The sequence below is a fragment of the Meles meles genome, chromosome 8 (assembly GCF_922984935.1).
Source record: "Meles meles chromosome 8, mMelMel3.1 paternal haplotype, whole genome shotgun sequence".
Taxonomy (NCBI): Eukaryota; Metazoa; Chordata; class Mammalia; order Carnivora; family Mustelidae; genus Meles; species Meles meles.
In genome coordinates, this window is record NC_060073.1 from 70,586,266 (window position 1) to 70,602,512 (window position 16,247).

At 39.1% G+C, this 16,247-nt stretch overlaps 1 protein-coding gene across 13 annotated transcripts in view; it reads right to left on the minus strand.

The window, feature by feature from the left end:
- The window catches only part of DLG2 (discs large MAGUK scaffold protein 2), a 1,573,258-nt gene that overhangs the window by 299,239 nt on the left and 1,257,772 nt on the right, over positions 1–16,247 (minus strand). For all 13 annotated transcript variants that reach the window (XM_046015622.1, XM_046015636.1, XM_046015625.1 and 10 more), the window contains one exon: positions 13,223–13,325. In XM_046015622.1, coding sequence (XP_045871578.1) covers positions 13,223–13,325 — 103 coding nt within the window. The remainder of the gene's footprint in view (positions 1–13,222; positions 13,326–16,247) is intronic.

A 16,247-nucleotide genomic window follows, 5' to 3' on the forward strand; every position in this document is an offset into this window, starting at 1 on the left:
ATATTTTTAAATGTTTCTAAGACTTACAAAAATGTACAAAGCCATTATGAGATTCTTTGGAAAAAAGTCTATTTGTTTGCTTAATTTTTGCTCTCACATATCAAACAACCAAAGTCAGAGAGTGTTTTTGTCTTTGGCAGCCTGGTCAGCAGCAATGCCAAAATCAATGTTGGGACCACATAATCTATTCTCCTAGATTGACTACTTTTTCAGCATGGAAAATCAATATTTGGGAGCTCCAGTTAATTAACATGATTCCCAATAGGCATATCAGGGGGAGTAAATTTGCTCTGCCACTAAAGTTCAAGAGAAATTGAGAGGCATGAATATTTGTTTAGCTCATTCATTCATTCACAAATATTTGCTGATTGCCTACTCTGTGCCAGGCACTGTTCTAGGCTTTGGGGACAAAACAGTAAGCAAAACAGGCAAAACAGGCAAAACCTGAAGTGGAGGCTCCCGTGGAGTCTACATTCTAGTGCAAAATTAATTGAGCTTAGAGCTTTTTTGGATCCTAATCACACACACATACACACGCACGCACGCACACACACACACACACACCTACACCTCTTATTTCTAACAGCTTTTCTTGCCTTCTGCTAAAACACCTTAAAACTGTTTTTTGGTTACGAATCCTTCATTTATCCAAGACCAAACATGAAAAACAAATAAAGCCTGTTCTGGTTGGAGGGGGACTGAAGCCAGGGCCCAGGTTGTTTCCTCTGATACCCCTCCGCCCAACTCCCTGCTTCCACCATTCTTTCCCTGGACCCCAGAACTCTGCAGAGAACAGTTTATTTGACACTCCCACACAGAGAATTATTTTCACATCGATTCTGTTACCTAAAGAAGTCCCTCAAGAGCCCCTACTCACAGACTCCCAAGGGCTTTTTAAACTTTCTTTCCCGCTCTGGATCCACTTCTCCTTCTCTCTCTTTCCACACAATAACCACGTTATAGATTTTTCTGGACTTTCTGATAATTACCATAATAATGATAGTTATTACTTACTATTCTAAGATGTTCTATTTGTCAGGGTGTGTGCTTGGCATTTTACATGCACCGACTTCATGAACCCTCAAAATAGTCCTAAGAGATAGGTGTGAGTCTTTATCCTACAAATAAAGAATGATGTTCCCAGAGGTGAAGTAATTTGTTTAAAGTGACACAGCTGTTAAGGTCGGAGCTGGAATCTGAGCCACATCCATCCGATTTCACAGTGGGAACTCTTAACCACTATTCCTTCCCAAACTCTGTGAAGCTCTTTGATCCTGTCTGTACTTAGTTTTAAGGATAATGCAAAGATCTGATGAGAGTGGGGGTTGGGGGGTAATGGCAGGGGGAAGGTTGTGTTGGGAGCAGTGTTTATTCAACAAGCTTGTTGTTGAGGGTTATGATAGTAGCTGTCATTTGCAGATGGCCTTATATATTCTAGACATTCTTCATCTATTTTCTCTAATTCGCTCAGAAACTTTGGAAGGTAAATATGATTATCCCTATGATACAGGTGAAGAATTTTAGGCTTAGGTTATCACTCACTTAAGTTCTCTAAGGTAGTAAGTGGTGAGCCTGCTGCCTGCCTTTATACCAGTTTGGGATCACACCTACTCTTAGAGCTGGACTGCAGGCCCCGAACTCCCATATCTTGAAAAGAACAACAGAAAAAAACCACCACAAATTCAAAAGGAAGGGAATTCACCCACCTAGTCTGCATCTGCTCCCTGGCCCAGAGCCTAAGGCAAGCCAATATTGGCCTGTCTCCATTCTCAATCACATCTGACCACTAGACTCTGATCTGTCTGCCTGTTGGCCCTGCCTAGCCCAAATACTCTTATCTCTATTTCCCCCATCTGACTCATCTTTGTCCTCTCTGTACCTCTGTCCTCTCTCTCTCTTTGGATACACGGCATTTATCCTTCATTAGATTCTCCACATCCTCTCCATTTCTTCCCTCTCTTCTAATTCCTTTATTACCATGTGAATCTGCTTCCTTTTCCTTCCTCCTTTGAGAAGTGATCTAGTGCCATGGCTGTTCTGGAGTCCTTCTGCTTGAGAATGACTCCTGCTTGTACTCTACTGGTTAGTTGTTTGACCTTGGAAAAACCACTTATGCTTTCTGAGTTTCCATATCCTCATCTGTCAACGAACAAATGGGCAATGCAATCAAACCTCTGTTGTAAGTTCTTGAGCTGTTTAAATGAGTAAGCCTATGCAGGGATTTTAGAACATCATCACACATGCGGTGAGTGCTCCATACTAGCTTTAAGTATTCTCTTTTGCTACCAACTCCCTTTCTCTTTCCATCTTCCTCTCTTTGACATCTATATTTTGTTCTGTCTTAGCTAAAATAAAAAAAGTGGAGAGTTCCTATAGAATAGATACATTTATTCATTGGCATCATTCATTTATTTATTTTTTCACTTGGTCTACACTTATTGAGTGCCTACTGTGAACGAGGCTCTGTATTAGGGACTAGGATATAAAGATGAATAAAACATGCTTTTCCCTGAGGGGTGTATTTGTCTTGTAACAGTCAATCATGCTGTCCCGTATTTTTAACAAAATGAATGAATTCATGTATTTTAATAAGCTAACATGTAAGTCTACTGACTTTATTACCAACTCTCCCCCTGAGTCTGTCTACTCCTCTCCATCTCTTCTGCCACTACTCTAAGCCGACCACCACCATTTCACCTGGATGAGCACCTTTTATCTGGGTCTTTCCCAGCCTCTCTGACACTAATGACCTATTCTCTATTCAGCAGCCAGAGCTAGTTTTTAGAAAACAATTCTGGGGGCACCTGGGTGGTTCAGTCTTTAAGCGTTTACCTTTAGCTTAGGTCATGATCCCAGGGTCCTGGGATCGAGCCCCACATTGAGTCCCACATCCAGCCCACATCGTTCTGCCAGATCAGCGAGCCTGCTTCCTCCTCTCCCTCTTCCTGCTGTTCCTACTTCTCTCTCTCTGTCAAATAAATAAATAGAATCTTTAAAAAAAAAAAAAAGAAGAACAACAACAACAACTCTGATCCTGACAGCCTTTGGCTTAAAACTTTTCAACACCGGTGCTTTCAGGAGAAAGACCCAAATACCTGTCCTTCATAATCTGCCCATGTCCCGCTCTTTCACTTCCTTATGCACACTGTCTCTCCCACTTTCTCACATACATTTCCCTCCTCTTCCTCACAACTGCTTCCTCTGCTCTGCTTTGACAAATGAAAAATATTTTAATCCTTCAGATTCAACTTCAGATTCAAGAAAATATTACTTCCTTGGGATGCCTTCTTGACCCTCTATCTAGGTCACAGTGTTTTGTTTGTTTTGGTTTGGTGTGGGTATACACTGAGACTATACTTGAGTATGTAGACCCTCAGAGTCTAGATCTAAGTTCTTGTCTTTTTCTGGAGCACTCACTGGAGCTTATCTGATTTACTGGTGTGATTTTACTCTGCTAACTGTAGGTATATCAGGAAAAGGGTCATGTCTATTTTGCTCATCATTCTACCTCTAATGTCCAGGGCAATGTGTCACTCAGCAGAAGCATTTAATATTAGCTGAATGAAGACTGAATGGATGAAGTTTTGTTCTCCCATTGCTTAATTTCCCCCATGTGTCAGCAACTCCCATTAAGGAAGAAAATTACCCTTAGCAGTAGGAACATGAGTATGAGAAAGCTGAGCGAATAAAAGATTATCTTGAACCCCAAAGTATAGTTTGGATACTTTTGTCTTTTATAGACTTAGTCATTGAGTGTACCAGGAATCCTATTTGGATTAGGAATCTATAAAGCACATTAAAGATGTATTTATTTCCTGGGCTTGGCTTTTCCATTCTAAAGTTGCTACTACTTGTGATTCTGAGAATCAAAAACATAACCATTATTTCAGCTTTCTGAATCTTTTATTTACTGAAATGGATTTTTTTTCCATATTATTCCTTTTCACCCCCAATAAATCTATTTCCAGGCTTGGTAGTTATAGTTTAGTTCAATTTCATATGAAACTGGTAAGATTTAGGCTATAAGGGTTCTATGAATGTACAATAAATTGTTAATCTTGGAAGCACCAACAAGCAGTAAGTGTTTCTACTTGAATTAAATTTAAAAACCATTATTGGAGGGTTCATATTCTCTTCAACACAGAGAGAGCATTTTCCACAGATATAGATCTTCTCCTGTCCCACCAACTGGGTGAAAGCAGAATTTCCATGTGTTTAAAATGTGAGGAATAAAATGAGAACATTCTGAAATCATCTGCTTGCAATAATTGTTCCTTATGACACGTTCTAATTAGAAGACACAGTAACTACATTTCATAGAATGTCAGCTAGAAAGAGCCTTAAAAATAATCTCTCTAACCACCTTAATTAACAAACAAGGGCATCACTGTTGAGAAGTGATGTGGCTCAGGTGTGGTCAAAAAAGCATCAGCTTCAGAGTCAGGGAAGGGAGCAGGAAAGTGCCTCATCACTCATTATTAAATTTGATCGGCTTAAATACTGGGATTTTCAAACAAATGTGGAGGTGAACTACACTTGGCACTGAGAATATGGAGTCAAGTTAGTGAGTATTTTAGATCTGTTTTAGCTTATATTCCCCTTCTGCTTGTTTCTGTGGAACATTCTTTAACAGTTGTCTATAGTGTCCAGAAATTCCTTATCAGTGGAGGATCTGGGTTCAGTTGGTAATATTTGGATAGTCAAGAGTATAATTAGGAACCCTTTTTTTTTAAAAAAGATTTTTATTTGTTTATTTGAGAGAGAGAGAATGAGAGAGAGAGAGAGAGAGAGCATGAGAAGGGGGCAGGTCAGAGAGAGAAGCAGACTCCCTGCTAGGCAGGGAGCTGATGTGGGACTTGATCCTGGGACTCCAGGATCATGACCTCAACTGAAGGCAGTCTTCTAACAACTGAGTCAGCCAGGTGCCCCTGATTAGGATCCTTTAGTCCCACTTGATCTGGGTGTGGCTAATTCAAGGGATGGATCTAAGAGATCTTTTTGGTTGTCAAAATGTCTCTAGCACAAAGATTTGTTTAGCCTTCTTTTAGTATTAGCTAGTGAGTGCTTTATGATGCTGGATGCCAAGGATCCTTCAAAATATTATAAAATCACAAGATTATACACCCAAAGATCAATATATTTAATTATGGAATGAAAGTTGTTATGAGGCTGGGCAGAGACGGAATAACAGGAAGGGAAAAGTCCTGTATCAGCTTTGGGAATATCTTTAGCCCCTCTGATAAGAGTTTGAGATATTGTATTCCCAGGACAGATAATTAGGTCAAGAGAATTTTTTGAGTCAGGAGGTGATATCTCACTTTGTCCCCATTACATTACTCTATGTCCAAACTAGGGTATAAGCATGGAGGAAAAAAAAGCAGCATCATTAATCACTGAAGTTTCTGGACAGAATGTCCCATGATCCTGCAGACTCTGTTTTCAGGAATCATCCTATCTGTCCTATGCTGTGGTGGATGTTGGGGAGTTAAAAAAGCAATGGGGGAAGGCTAGGAACAAGATAGATTAAGTGAAGGGACATCCTGGGAGATGTCTAGTTGCAGGAGGAAGCAGTATCTGTTGGTGGAGCCTGTATGTATATGAGAGAGATTCGAGGAGAAAGATAAGGCTAAGCAATACAAATTCTAGAGTCATATAAAGTCTTACGTACGTTTCTTTCCTAACAGTTTGATAAAAATTAGAATATGCCAATTAAATTAGCTAAACCAGATTTAATGCAATATATTTGGAGAAATCCCATATGTGGCAAAACAGAATATCACTGAGGATGAACTGATAATGGATGGATGGACAGATGGATGAAGGATGCCACCTGAAGAAATTAGGATAGGGAAGAGGAAAAGCATAATGTATTTGAATTGTTTCTTGAACTACCAATATTCTCAGATTAGTGGTTATTTTTAAAATTATTAGTAATTGCTTATATTTTTAAAGCTCTCTTATATGTAACATTCAATTGTGATACAGGGATAAAAGCAATTAACAAGAGTAATAAGCTAGAAGTGAAAGTGAACTTATGTGCATGAGAAAGCCCCAAGGCTCCACAAGAATTTTTCAACCCCCTTTTGATCATAATAATCTAGTTGGATTAGATTCCTTGGGCTATTTAAGCCATCAGCCATCATGAACTATTACAGTAAATTCAAAGAATCAAGGAATTTACTATCTGGTTTAGCTAGCCTCAGTTTTAGTAGTTATAACAAAAGTTAAGATAATGGACTGTTTTCCTATGTGGATACTGCCTGAGCTTCAATACCCCCATCTGTGAAGCTGGATAAGGTGATCTATAAGGATTCTTTCAACTGTTAATTTCCATTTCTCAATGATTCTAGTTAAACCACAGAGAATGCACCAAGTTAATCAGACTGTGCATTCATTTCTTCTTAGGAATGCAAAAAACGCAAAGCACAAAGATGCAGTATTAGTGAAAAAATCTTCGAATAACAGAATTCATACTTCTATATTACTTGATGGGTTATGTCTTTTATCTAGAATTCAGTAATTTTGAAAATATTTAACTTGTCCTAACTTTTCCTAACCGAGAAAATGCAAACTCATAAAGACAAATAACTAGCATGAGGTCACACAGCTAGAATTAGAATTGGCATTAGAATACTGGTCTTCTCTTCCTAGTCCAGAGTCTTTCACAGTACCTCCCATTCCAAAGCTCATCCTGAATGTTCCCTGATGATGCTGATGCAATTTCTGACCAAGACCTACAGCTGGACTTTATGAATATTGCCTGAGCATTTGAGATGCAGTTATTTGCATTGAGAAACTATCTCAGCATGCCACAGCTGCTCATTCATATGCATAAACTTATGTAGACATTGATTTAAGGAAAGAAATATAACTTGTATTGTAAGTAAGCTTCTTGGGTGTTGTATATACTTTCATTTCTGGGAACTTTTAGATATAGGAGGTGTCTATGTTTTTCAGAGGGTAAATTACATACTCATTTTAAGTTTCCATCACATCTTTGACCTCACAGAGAAATAGGTCATGGTGTCCAACTCTGGTTTAAACTTGTGACTTAATTCAGAATAGTAACTCTGGAAAAGATCAGAATTTCACTTCCTTCTGAAAAGAATGAGTACTTTTCTTTCTGAATTAGCTTCACAATTTAAAAGGAGTAAAAAAGATTACTGAAATGATCTGCTTTAAAATATAGTAAGTTACTTAAAGAAATTTTAAAGTGATGCCTTAATGACTTTATTTTTTTGGTCTGTAAAGTCATCTGTCAGGAAGAAGTTCAATCTCACCTCATCCTCACTCAACCTCTTCTCTACGCACTTGCAGGAGAGGCAGGAGAGGCCATAAGGAAAGGGGATGGAGCCTGAGTAGGTTCACTGTTTCACTAGATGAGGAGTTCTAGCAAGATTTATGAATTTGCTTGATAATCTATATTTAGAGGGGAGGTAGAGGCCAGGTAGAGGTGAATGACACATGAACTTCTTAGAGCCCCTGCAGCCTGAGCTGTCCCTAGTAAAACAACTGAGGTCTGACCAATCATTCAGTAACACATGCCAGAAATCAAACCTAGTGATGCGGCCTTAGGTGACATCACCCTGGATCCAGGTAGAGGGAGTCCAACCCGGAGTGATAAATCACAGTTTCTGCAGGGTCCTCGAGTATTCTAGCACAGTGCTTCTCAAACTACATATAAATAACCTATGGATTTGATAAAATGTAGATTCTGATTTAGAAGGCTGGAGTGGGGCCTGGGATTATGCATTTCTACCAGCTCCCAATTGATCTCTATGCTGCTGGTTCACAGATCACACTCGGTAGACCAGGATTCTAGAATAATTTCTTTCTTCCTCCAGCTTCCTACATGGCTTATTCCCTGATTTCTTTGAGATCTCTGCTGAAATATGAACTTATTAGCTAGGTCTTCTAGATCTACCATATTTTCTTCAATACTATCACTTTTACCTTTCTTCCTATTTCTTTATACTACTTATCATCATCTAACAAATTTAATATTTATTTGAGAGGCACGTCTGGTTTACTGTTTTATCATTTCCTAAGAATACTGAGTAGGGCACAATAAGTGTTCAGTAAAAATATCCATTAACCAAATACAGGTGTATAAATGAACCACATCATCACTTTTCTTTTCAAGTAGTCTGTTGAAAAACAAAAGGTGGATCACTGGGGATTGTATGGAAGTATTAAATCACTATACTGTATACCAGAAACTAATAATACACTGTATGTTAACTGGAATCTGAATAAAAGCTTAAAAAAAAAAGGTCGACAAAATCAGACTCCTCCACTGTGTACTCAAGTCCCTGCTTGCTGATGGGGACCCTCAAGGAGCTCCTCTTCCCTGTTTGCAGGCCCTTCTGAAGCCTTTGCAGGATCCAAAACAATGCCCTGAGTAGTCAGATTAAAGCCAAGAGAATATTGGTGCTTGTCATAAGAATTCCTTGGCAATTAATTATCTCTATTTTGTGCTTTATCCAACAATTTATATTGTTCACTTCATTGTCCCAGTGAATATCTGGTGTTTTTTTACTTCAATCCCAGTCAGTGGTCTCACAGTAAACAGAGGTATTATAGCATAGTGAGAAGGCAGCAAAAGTTATAAAGGCTTGTCGCAGTCTGGTTAAGAGAAATGCTGTGTTAGATCCGTTCTGACAAATGTACAATTTGGTTACAATCAATGACTTAAAAAAAAAAAAGGATTTATTTATTTATTTGAGAGCAAGAATGGGAGAGAGAATGAGAGGGAGGGACCAAGGGAGAGAGAATCTCCAGCAGATTCCATGCTGAGCATGGAGCTCAATGCAGGGCTTGATCTCATAACCCTGAGATCATGACTTGAGCTGAATCCAAGAGTGGGATGCTCAACAGATTAAGCCACTCAGGAGCCCCAGTGACTTTTAAAAATTCATCAGTGGTGTTAAAGTTGAGTTTTAGAACTTTAGAAAATCTTAGAGCTTTAATCATCTTTTCTTTGTGTTATATTACAGAGGAATAGCTGTAGATACGCCTCACTGCAGGAGAAAGGATGTTTATCTACTAGGGTCATTTCTTTTTTTTTTTTTTTAAAGATTTATTTATTTATTTATTTATTTGATAGATAGTACACACTTGCTTAGCACTTATTTTCTGCTTTGAAGCAAAAATGAAAGTGAACAAAACATAGGTTTTGTGCCTGCACACATAGAGTTCAAAATCTTAGTTTAGCAAGGTATTTTTTCTCTCCACTTTTCAGAATAGAAATCCCACCTATTTTTCAAAGTCTGGCTCCATTTCCCATTTCCACGAAGTACTCTTGTACTGTTTTGACTCCTGCAGCTTTATCCCTTCTCTGCCATTCCACAGTTCTCAGGGTTGGTGTCATTACTATACAATTTTGGTCCTACATCATCAGAAAACGATCTCTTAAAAGTACCTAAGTCCTTTCTTCTCAGTAAGATTAAAAAAACATTACTTAAGAGAAAATGACTTGGGCTGGGGGTAAGGGCCAAATTTCCTGAATATTTAATAATACGAAGGAAGGAATCTAGTACATTCCTGATAAAAGCATTTGAATGTAACTGAAAAACTTAATTACTGAAAGAAAGTCTGTTTCCTGACCATACCAAAAGAGAAGTCAATAAAATTTGTCTTAGCATGGACACCTCACAATGCTAGTGCAAATGAAGGAGATGTGGTAAGAATTTCCTAATGGACTCTATGGCATATTCTTCTTTTCACTTATTATCTTAAAGGTAAATTGTTCATTATTTCATAAAAGTGTTGTATAATTTAAATGTCCCTAAATGGTCTAAACAACAATCCAATTAGTTTTCCATTTCAAACAATAGTTAAATTAAAGCTCAGTTACACATTAAGCTTACAAAGGGGGAAAGAGGATTGCTTGATGTTACATTACCACATTTCCAACTGATTTAAAGCTGTGACAAATGAGAATACAGTTAGACTTATTAAAATAGGGAATTCTGTGAATCCTATCTGTACTTTGGCATTTTGAAATAGGCTTATTGTTTTTGTTTTTAAGATTTTATTTATTTATTTGACAGACAGAGATCACAAGTAGGCAGAGGGGCAGGCAGAGAGAGGGGGAACCAGGCTCCCTGCTGAGCAGAGAACCTGATGCGGGGCTGGATACCAGGACCCTGGGATCATGACCTGTGCCAAAGGCAGAGGCTTTTTTTTTTTTTTTTTTTAAAGATTTTATTTATTTATTCGACAGAGAGAGATCACAAGTAGGCAGAGAGGCAGGCAGAGAGAGAGAGAGGAGGAAGCAGGCTCCCCGCCAAGGAGAGAGCCCAATGCGGGGCTCTTTCCCAGGACCCTGGGATCATGACCTAAGCCGAAGGCAGAGGCTTTAACCCACTGAGCCACGCAGGCACCCCAAGCTTATTGTTTTTATTTACTAATTTCTTCAGAAGCACTTAGAAAATCTATTTATGCTTTATAAGACATGCTTGCTTTGAATAGGCATCCTCACAAAGTACAGCAAAGTATCCAAATGAAGTACATTGCTTAAAGAAAGCAAACACAGTAAGGAAGCTTATGATGAAGATTTACATTGATAGAACTATGACATGCTTGTTCTTTACTGTAACCTTTAAAGTTTCAAAATCACTCTGTTCAAGGTCATTTGAATGGCTATCTTTACTATCAATGGCTTCTAATTGGTATAATTGGTGTTGGAGAGGAAACTCTTGAGAAATGGGAAGACAGCCTGGAATATTCATGCCATGTGCCAGGTTATGGTGAAGGGCATACGGTTTGAGAGTGAATGAACACTGCTGTAAAGAAAATGGAAAAATTCCACAGGAAAGTTCTTATTCTATATGAAGTAGAATTTGCTCCTCAAATTATGCTAATTTGCTCCTCAAATTTATGCTAATAAATGGTTTTATTTTCTGTTTTACAATGGATCCTTCTGGAGCCAATTTATTCCTAGTAGAAGACATGTCTACTAATTTTTAAGAAGTAGAAAGACTTTCAAAACTGGGTAGAACGTTTTCTCCTGCTCCTGTCATCACCCATCTGTGACAATCACAAATCCCTTCTTCCCCAGCTCTCTGGTCATATCTGGGTGAGGCCAATAGGAGAAAGGATTTGGTACTGTAAGGACCTATTTACCCAGAGCGCTTCCATCCATTAAACAATAACCTTGTTGTTTAACACTTAAACTGTCCCTGCTCCCCTTCCCCCAGGTGACCGACTTAAAAACAAGTTCTGGAAACCAGTCCCAGGTAACAAAGCCCAAAGACAAGGGTGGGTCAGGCCAGGTGGAGACATCTGGATCAGTGGGGGGATGCATACTGTCTTCCTAGTTACCAAGGAGTATGGGCCCCGCCCTTTGGGCACCTTTGGGGCTCCAATTCCGACCAAGGTGATAGGCTGGTTCAAATGTCTACTAGGGTAAATTGTAATTCAATCGGTCACTTATGTATGACCTAACATGACTGTGCAGCTTTCTCCGTGTGTTACAATTTCATTGGCCACCTGTGTGTGGCCAGGCCCAACCACATGGCCTTTGCCCTTAAAAGCTAGTCTGTGAAAAAGAGATAAGTCGCCCTCTCTGTAAGAGGCGCAGCCCTGGCCGGTCAGTCTGATTCTTGATACTTGGCGCGAAATAAAGCTTTGCTTGACTTTCACTTTGTATCAGTCTCGCTCCTTTAATCACGGACCCATTATTGGGGGACCTAACAGTACATGCTTTTTAATAACTTAATTGCAAATTCTAATTCCAAATTCAGGCAAAATAAATGTAACATTCCGAAAGACACATGGCAGAATGTTTTCTTTATATTCATGTGAAATATGTGGTTGGCGACCATTATGGTAAAATCTAAGACATCACAGGCGAGACACAAACCTCTGTCTTCCAAAGAAGAGACCAACTGACATTAAGAAAGAATCACTTTAAAAGGTCAAAGAAGCTCTTTATACCCCCCACGCAAAAAGGCTCTTCCTTAATGGCATCTTGTACTTTCATGTTTATCTGTTTAATAGTCCTGTCTACTAGCCTTGTGGACCAAGGGTAATTAACTACACTTCTTGAAGACAGGAAACCACACTCCTCTGCTTTTTTGTAAAGTCTAGCCAGCAGTGGGTGCTTAACTATATTTCATTAACAAAAGGAGTAATCTACATACAAATTTGCTGAAAAATCAACCAAACAATAGGTCACTTCTCGGTGGTCTCCCTGAGCCTCATTCTGATCACAGATACATGTTGAAACAAACCAAAGAGCAGGGTATGGCTAATGCAATTCAGGATATCTCATCAAGTTTCAGTTGGCTAATCCAATTGGAGATGCCTCACCGAGTTTCAGGGTTTACAGTAGCGCGTTACAAACAAGCAATACTATAGCAGAAAAAGCCAAAACAAAACAAACCCACCACACCAGGGACAACCAAAAATCATTTTAGCATTAGTTAAGAGTTAATGCCACGAAGAGAGAATACGGTCTGCTGATCATGGTCTGTTTCCCTCTCCCCTTGCTTAGGAAGGGATTCAGGACCAACCACCCTCCCCCACTCAGTGTGCCACTTTGGCCTGTGGATTTTGACCTGAAGGCAATCTAGACCCTCCAAGGTCAAGAGAAACTTTTGCCCCTCCCATAAATACATAAAAGAATCTCAGCTGGGGGTCTTTCCCAGAACAAGGGTTATTAGCAGAGGTAAATTTCATCGAGTGACCCATCTGTATGGCAGGGCAAATATCTAATTACCAAACATCTGTTTTTCTTATGGCCCTGTGAAAGGGACCCCTGCCCACGTCTTAGCTCAGGATGACATATATATCTTATTTTGTCTGTCTATGTGGATTCCCCATACATATGCTATTAAATCTGATTTTTTGTTTATTAATCTGTCTCATGTCAATTTGATTCTTAGTCCACCTTAATTCTTTTTACAATATTCATTGCTGACCAAAAGTGTGTACTAGATAAGAACATGAATAATAAAATTGATGCTAGGTTTTTTGGATTTTGTTTGTTTTGAATTCATATTTCAAACAGGAGTTTTTCTGATGTTTTCTTTGGAAGGTTAAGAGTAACAAAGTCTCATGTTCTTTGGACATGGAGCACCCATTTTTCAGGATAAGTAAGTTAAAAAAAAAAAAAAAGCCTTGTTGGTAGAGACTTGTTAATACAGATGATCAGAAATGTGGGTATATATTCACAAAGAAACATAGTGGAATTTGGTAAGGGTGGGTTCTCACTGACCTTCAGGTTGGTATTGTGCTATAATGGTCACTGTCTGTCCAGCCCCCTTCAGTGCAGCAGCAGCTTGCTCGTGAGATGCTCCACGGAGGTCAATGCCATTCACCTGGAGGAGGAAGCCAGAGAATTTCGGTATTTCGTAAGGCAGATTATTCTGATAGAAGAAAAATGTTTCTCCACTGAGAAGCTGTCTAAGATTATGTCACCTGCCTCAAAACCCCTCCCATCCTACCAAGGCATTTGAGTGTTACATAGCAAGTTTCAGGCTCTTGACAACTTTTAGTTAGCAGAGACATGAAATTTCATCTTGTGGTGTTTATAGCATGTCTGACTGGGTTGAAACTTTGTCTATGCATGTCTACAAGAATTTTAGTGTGTGCATTTAATATGCCTCTGTGACTCTGCTAGATTTCTGGGGTGGATATGAGCCTTCAAAATTAGAGGAAAAACAGGATAATAAGGAGAGACACATGTAATGTACATAGACGAGTATGTGCTGACAGATTAATATATTCAGATGAGGTTCTGCATAGACTGTATGAAATGGGGCTGGCTTCCTGCCAAATCCCTCTTTTTGGTCAGATGCCTGGTCTTGTCATCCCAAGCTTGGTTAGACAGCCCTTAGCCTTGTTCCAAAATAAACTTGACTGCCCATTTCTCATGTACAATTCCAGAATGAATTCTGACAAAATGAAATAAAGGATGGCTGGAGTTTCTGTTGCTGTTGCTAACTCCCATTTTGGGGCCGATGCCAAAAGAGAAACAGAACATCTAAAAAACAAGCACAAAACTCTGCCGAGAGGGAAAAATCATTCTGAAGTCAAATTTAATGAGAAGTAAAAACTAAAATCTTTCTCAAATCAACTCAGTCTAAGTCAACATAATATAATTACTGAGTGCTTCCAACATCAGGGCTCTGTTTCTGCCCCAGGAGAGGGATCAGGGGAGGAGAACAAAGGTGAGCAAGGCAGGCCCCTAAGAAGCTTCTCTGCTTCGACTGAACACACAGTAAGTCCAGCTTTTCTAACCTACATAGAGCTAGTTTTTTGCAGTTGATGCCACAATTCTGTTTCCTTTTATTCATTGAGAAGTTGGCTACCATCCATGAAAAAAAAAAAAACAAAAAAAAAAACCCTGACTAGTCGCATGTAAAATATAAAATCTTATTTTGCCTCTCATCTCTTTGACAATGACACTGAGTGGTGGATGGTGAGTTGCTTCTGTTTCCCTGTCGGGCCTGGGATGTCTGTAATCTTTAGTTCCATATCCTAGTTCTCTCATAATAGCTTTGTGAAAGTCTCCTTCTTGACTTTTATAATTATCCATGCCTCTTCCCTGCTTTCTATTCTGGTGAGCTCCTTACTGAGAGCATGAATGACATGGTAACATGGCGAAGTCCCGTGAGCTGGGCGTGGCCTGACTGTGCCACTCACCAGCTAAGCAACAGTCCTTTGACCTCCTGAGACTCAACACTCTTCTGCCTTGGAGGGAAGCGATTGTGAGGAGTCTAAAACCCCTTTGAACTGTACAATTCTGGATTTACTTGTTAGTAGATGACAGTCATTTCAGAGACTGTCTAGGCACGGATGAGTCAGAGTATGACTCAGACAGCCGGAAGAGACAGGAAAAGTAATAAGATGTAAGCTCTTGCCTACAGGAAATTGAATGCACAAACTTCGTGGGCCAAATAACCTCTTGTCTTGTCAAATAATTAGGGTTAACTTCCTATTAAAAAATAATACATGATCGTGGTAAATAAATTCTAATGTTTCAGAAAGGTATCTAAGGAAAAATTAAAAAATCCCCTCACCATCTTCCCTTAGTTTTTTGTGTATACTTTCTAGAAATCTACTATCTGCATATGCACGCACACAACTGTCTCTATTTCTGCTTCTTTCTTTACATATTTTAATATATCATCACATTTTTAGTTGAGTAGGATCATATATATGTGCGTGTGTGTGTGTGTGTGTATATATGTAAAATTCTATAACCAGTTTCTGTTTCACTGTTCATTTAACAATATATCTTGGACAATCAGCTCATACCACTTTACCTTCTTAACAAGAGTCCAGTAATCCACCAGCATTTTTTTTCAAAAGGATCCTCACCATTGTAAGTTCTAAGATTGTGTCCAGATTTTGGCTACTATGAGGAATTATGGAGGCATTTCTGAAGGGTAAATTCCCTGGAAAGATATTTTCTAAGTCAAAGGGAACAGGCATTACTTGTTTCTTTTAATTTCCCTTGCATGTTTTTAACATGATTATTTATTCACTAAGCAAATAGAAACTAATAAAAGAAAGCAAAAAGAAAAAGGCCAGAATCTCCTTGCTCAAATAATGTATTGATATAAAAAATAAATCTAACATATGTACATAATGAACACACATGAAAATTAAAGCAATACGAAAGGCGTAAAGATAAAATGGTCCCCCTACTCTTATTATTTCAAGAGTTCTTTGTATATACTACCAATTATTTTTGTTATGAATGTAAGCAGGTTTATCAAGTCATAATTTTAAATTTGTATACAAATAAGGTATTTTACACATAGTTTTATACCTTTATTTTTTCCATAGATCTTAAAGAATTTTCCTTTTTTTTTTTAAAGATTTTATTTATTTATTTGATAGAGAGAGATCACAAGTAGGCAGAGAGGCAGGCAGAGAGAGAGGGGGAAGCAGGCTCCCTACCGAGCAGAGAGCCCAATCCGGGGCTCGAACTCAGGACCCTGAGATCATGACCTGAGCCGAAGGCAGAGGCTCAACCCACTGAGCCCCGGGGCACCCCCTGGCTTTTAAAAACATTTTATTTATTCATTTGTCAGAGAGAGGGGGAGAACGAGAGCGTGCACAAGCAGTCAGAGGGAGAAGCAGGCTTCCTGCCCAGCAGGGAGCCTCATGTAGGACTCCATCCCAGAATCCTGGGACCATGACCTGGGCTGAAGGCAGACGCTTAACCCACTGAGCCACCCAGGCGCCCCGAAAGAATTTTCTTCACTCACATATTCCTATACGTTGTCCTA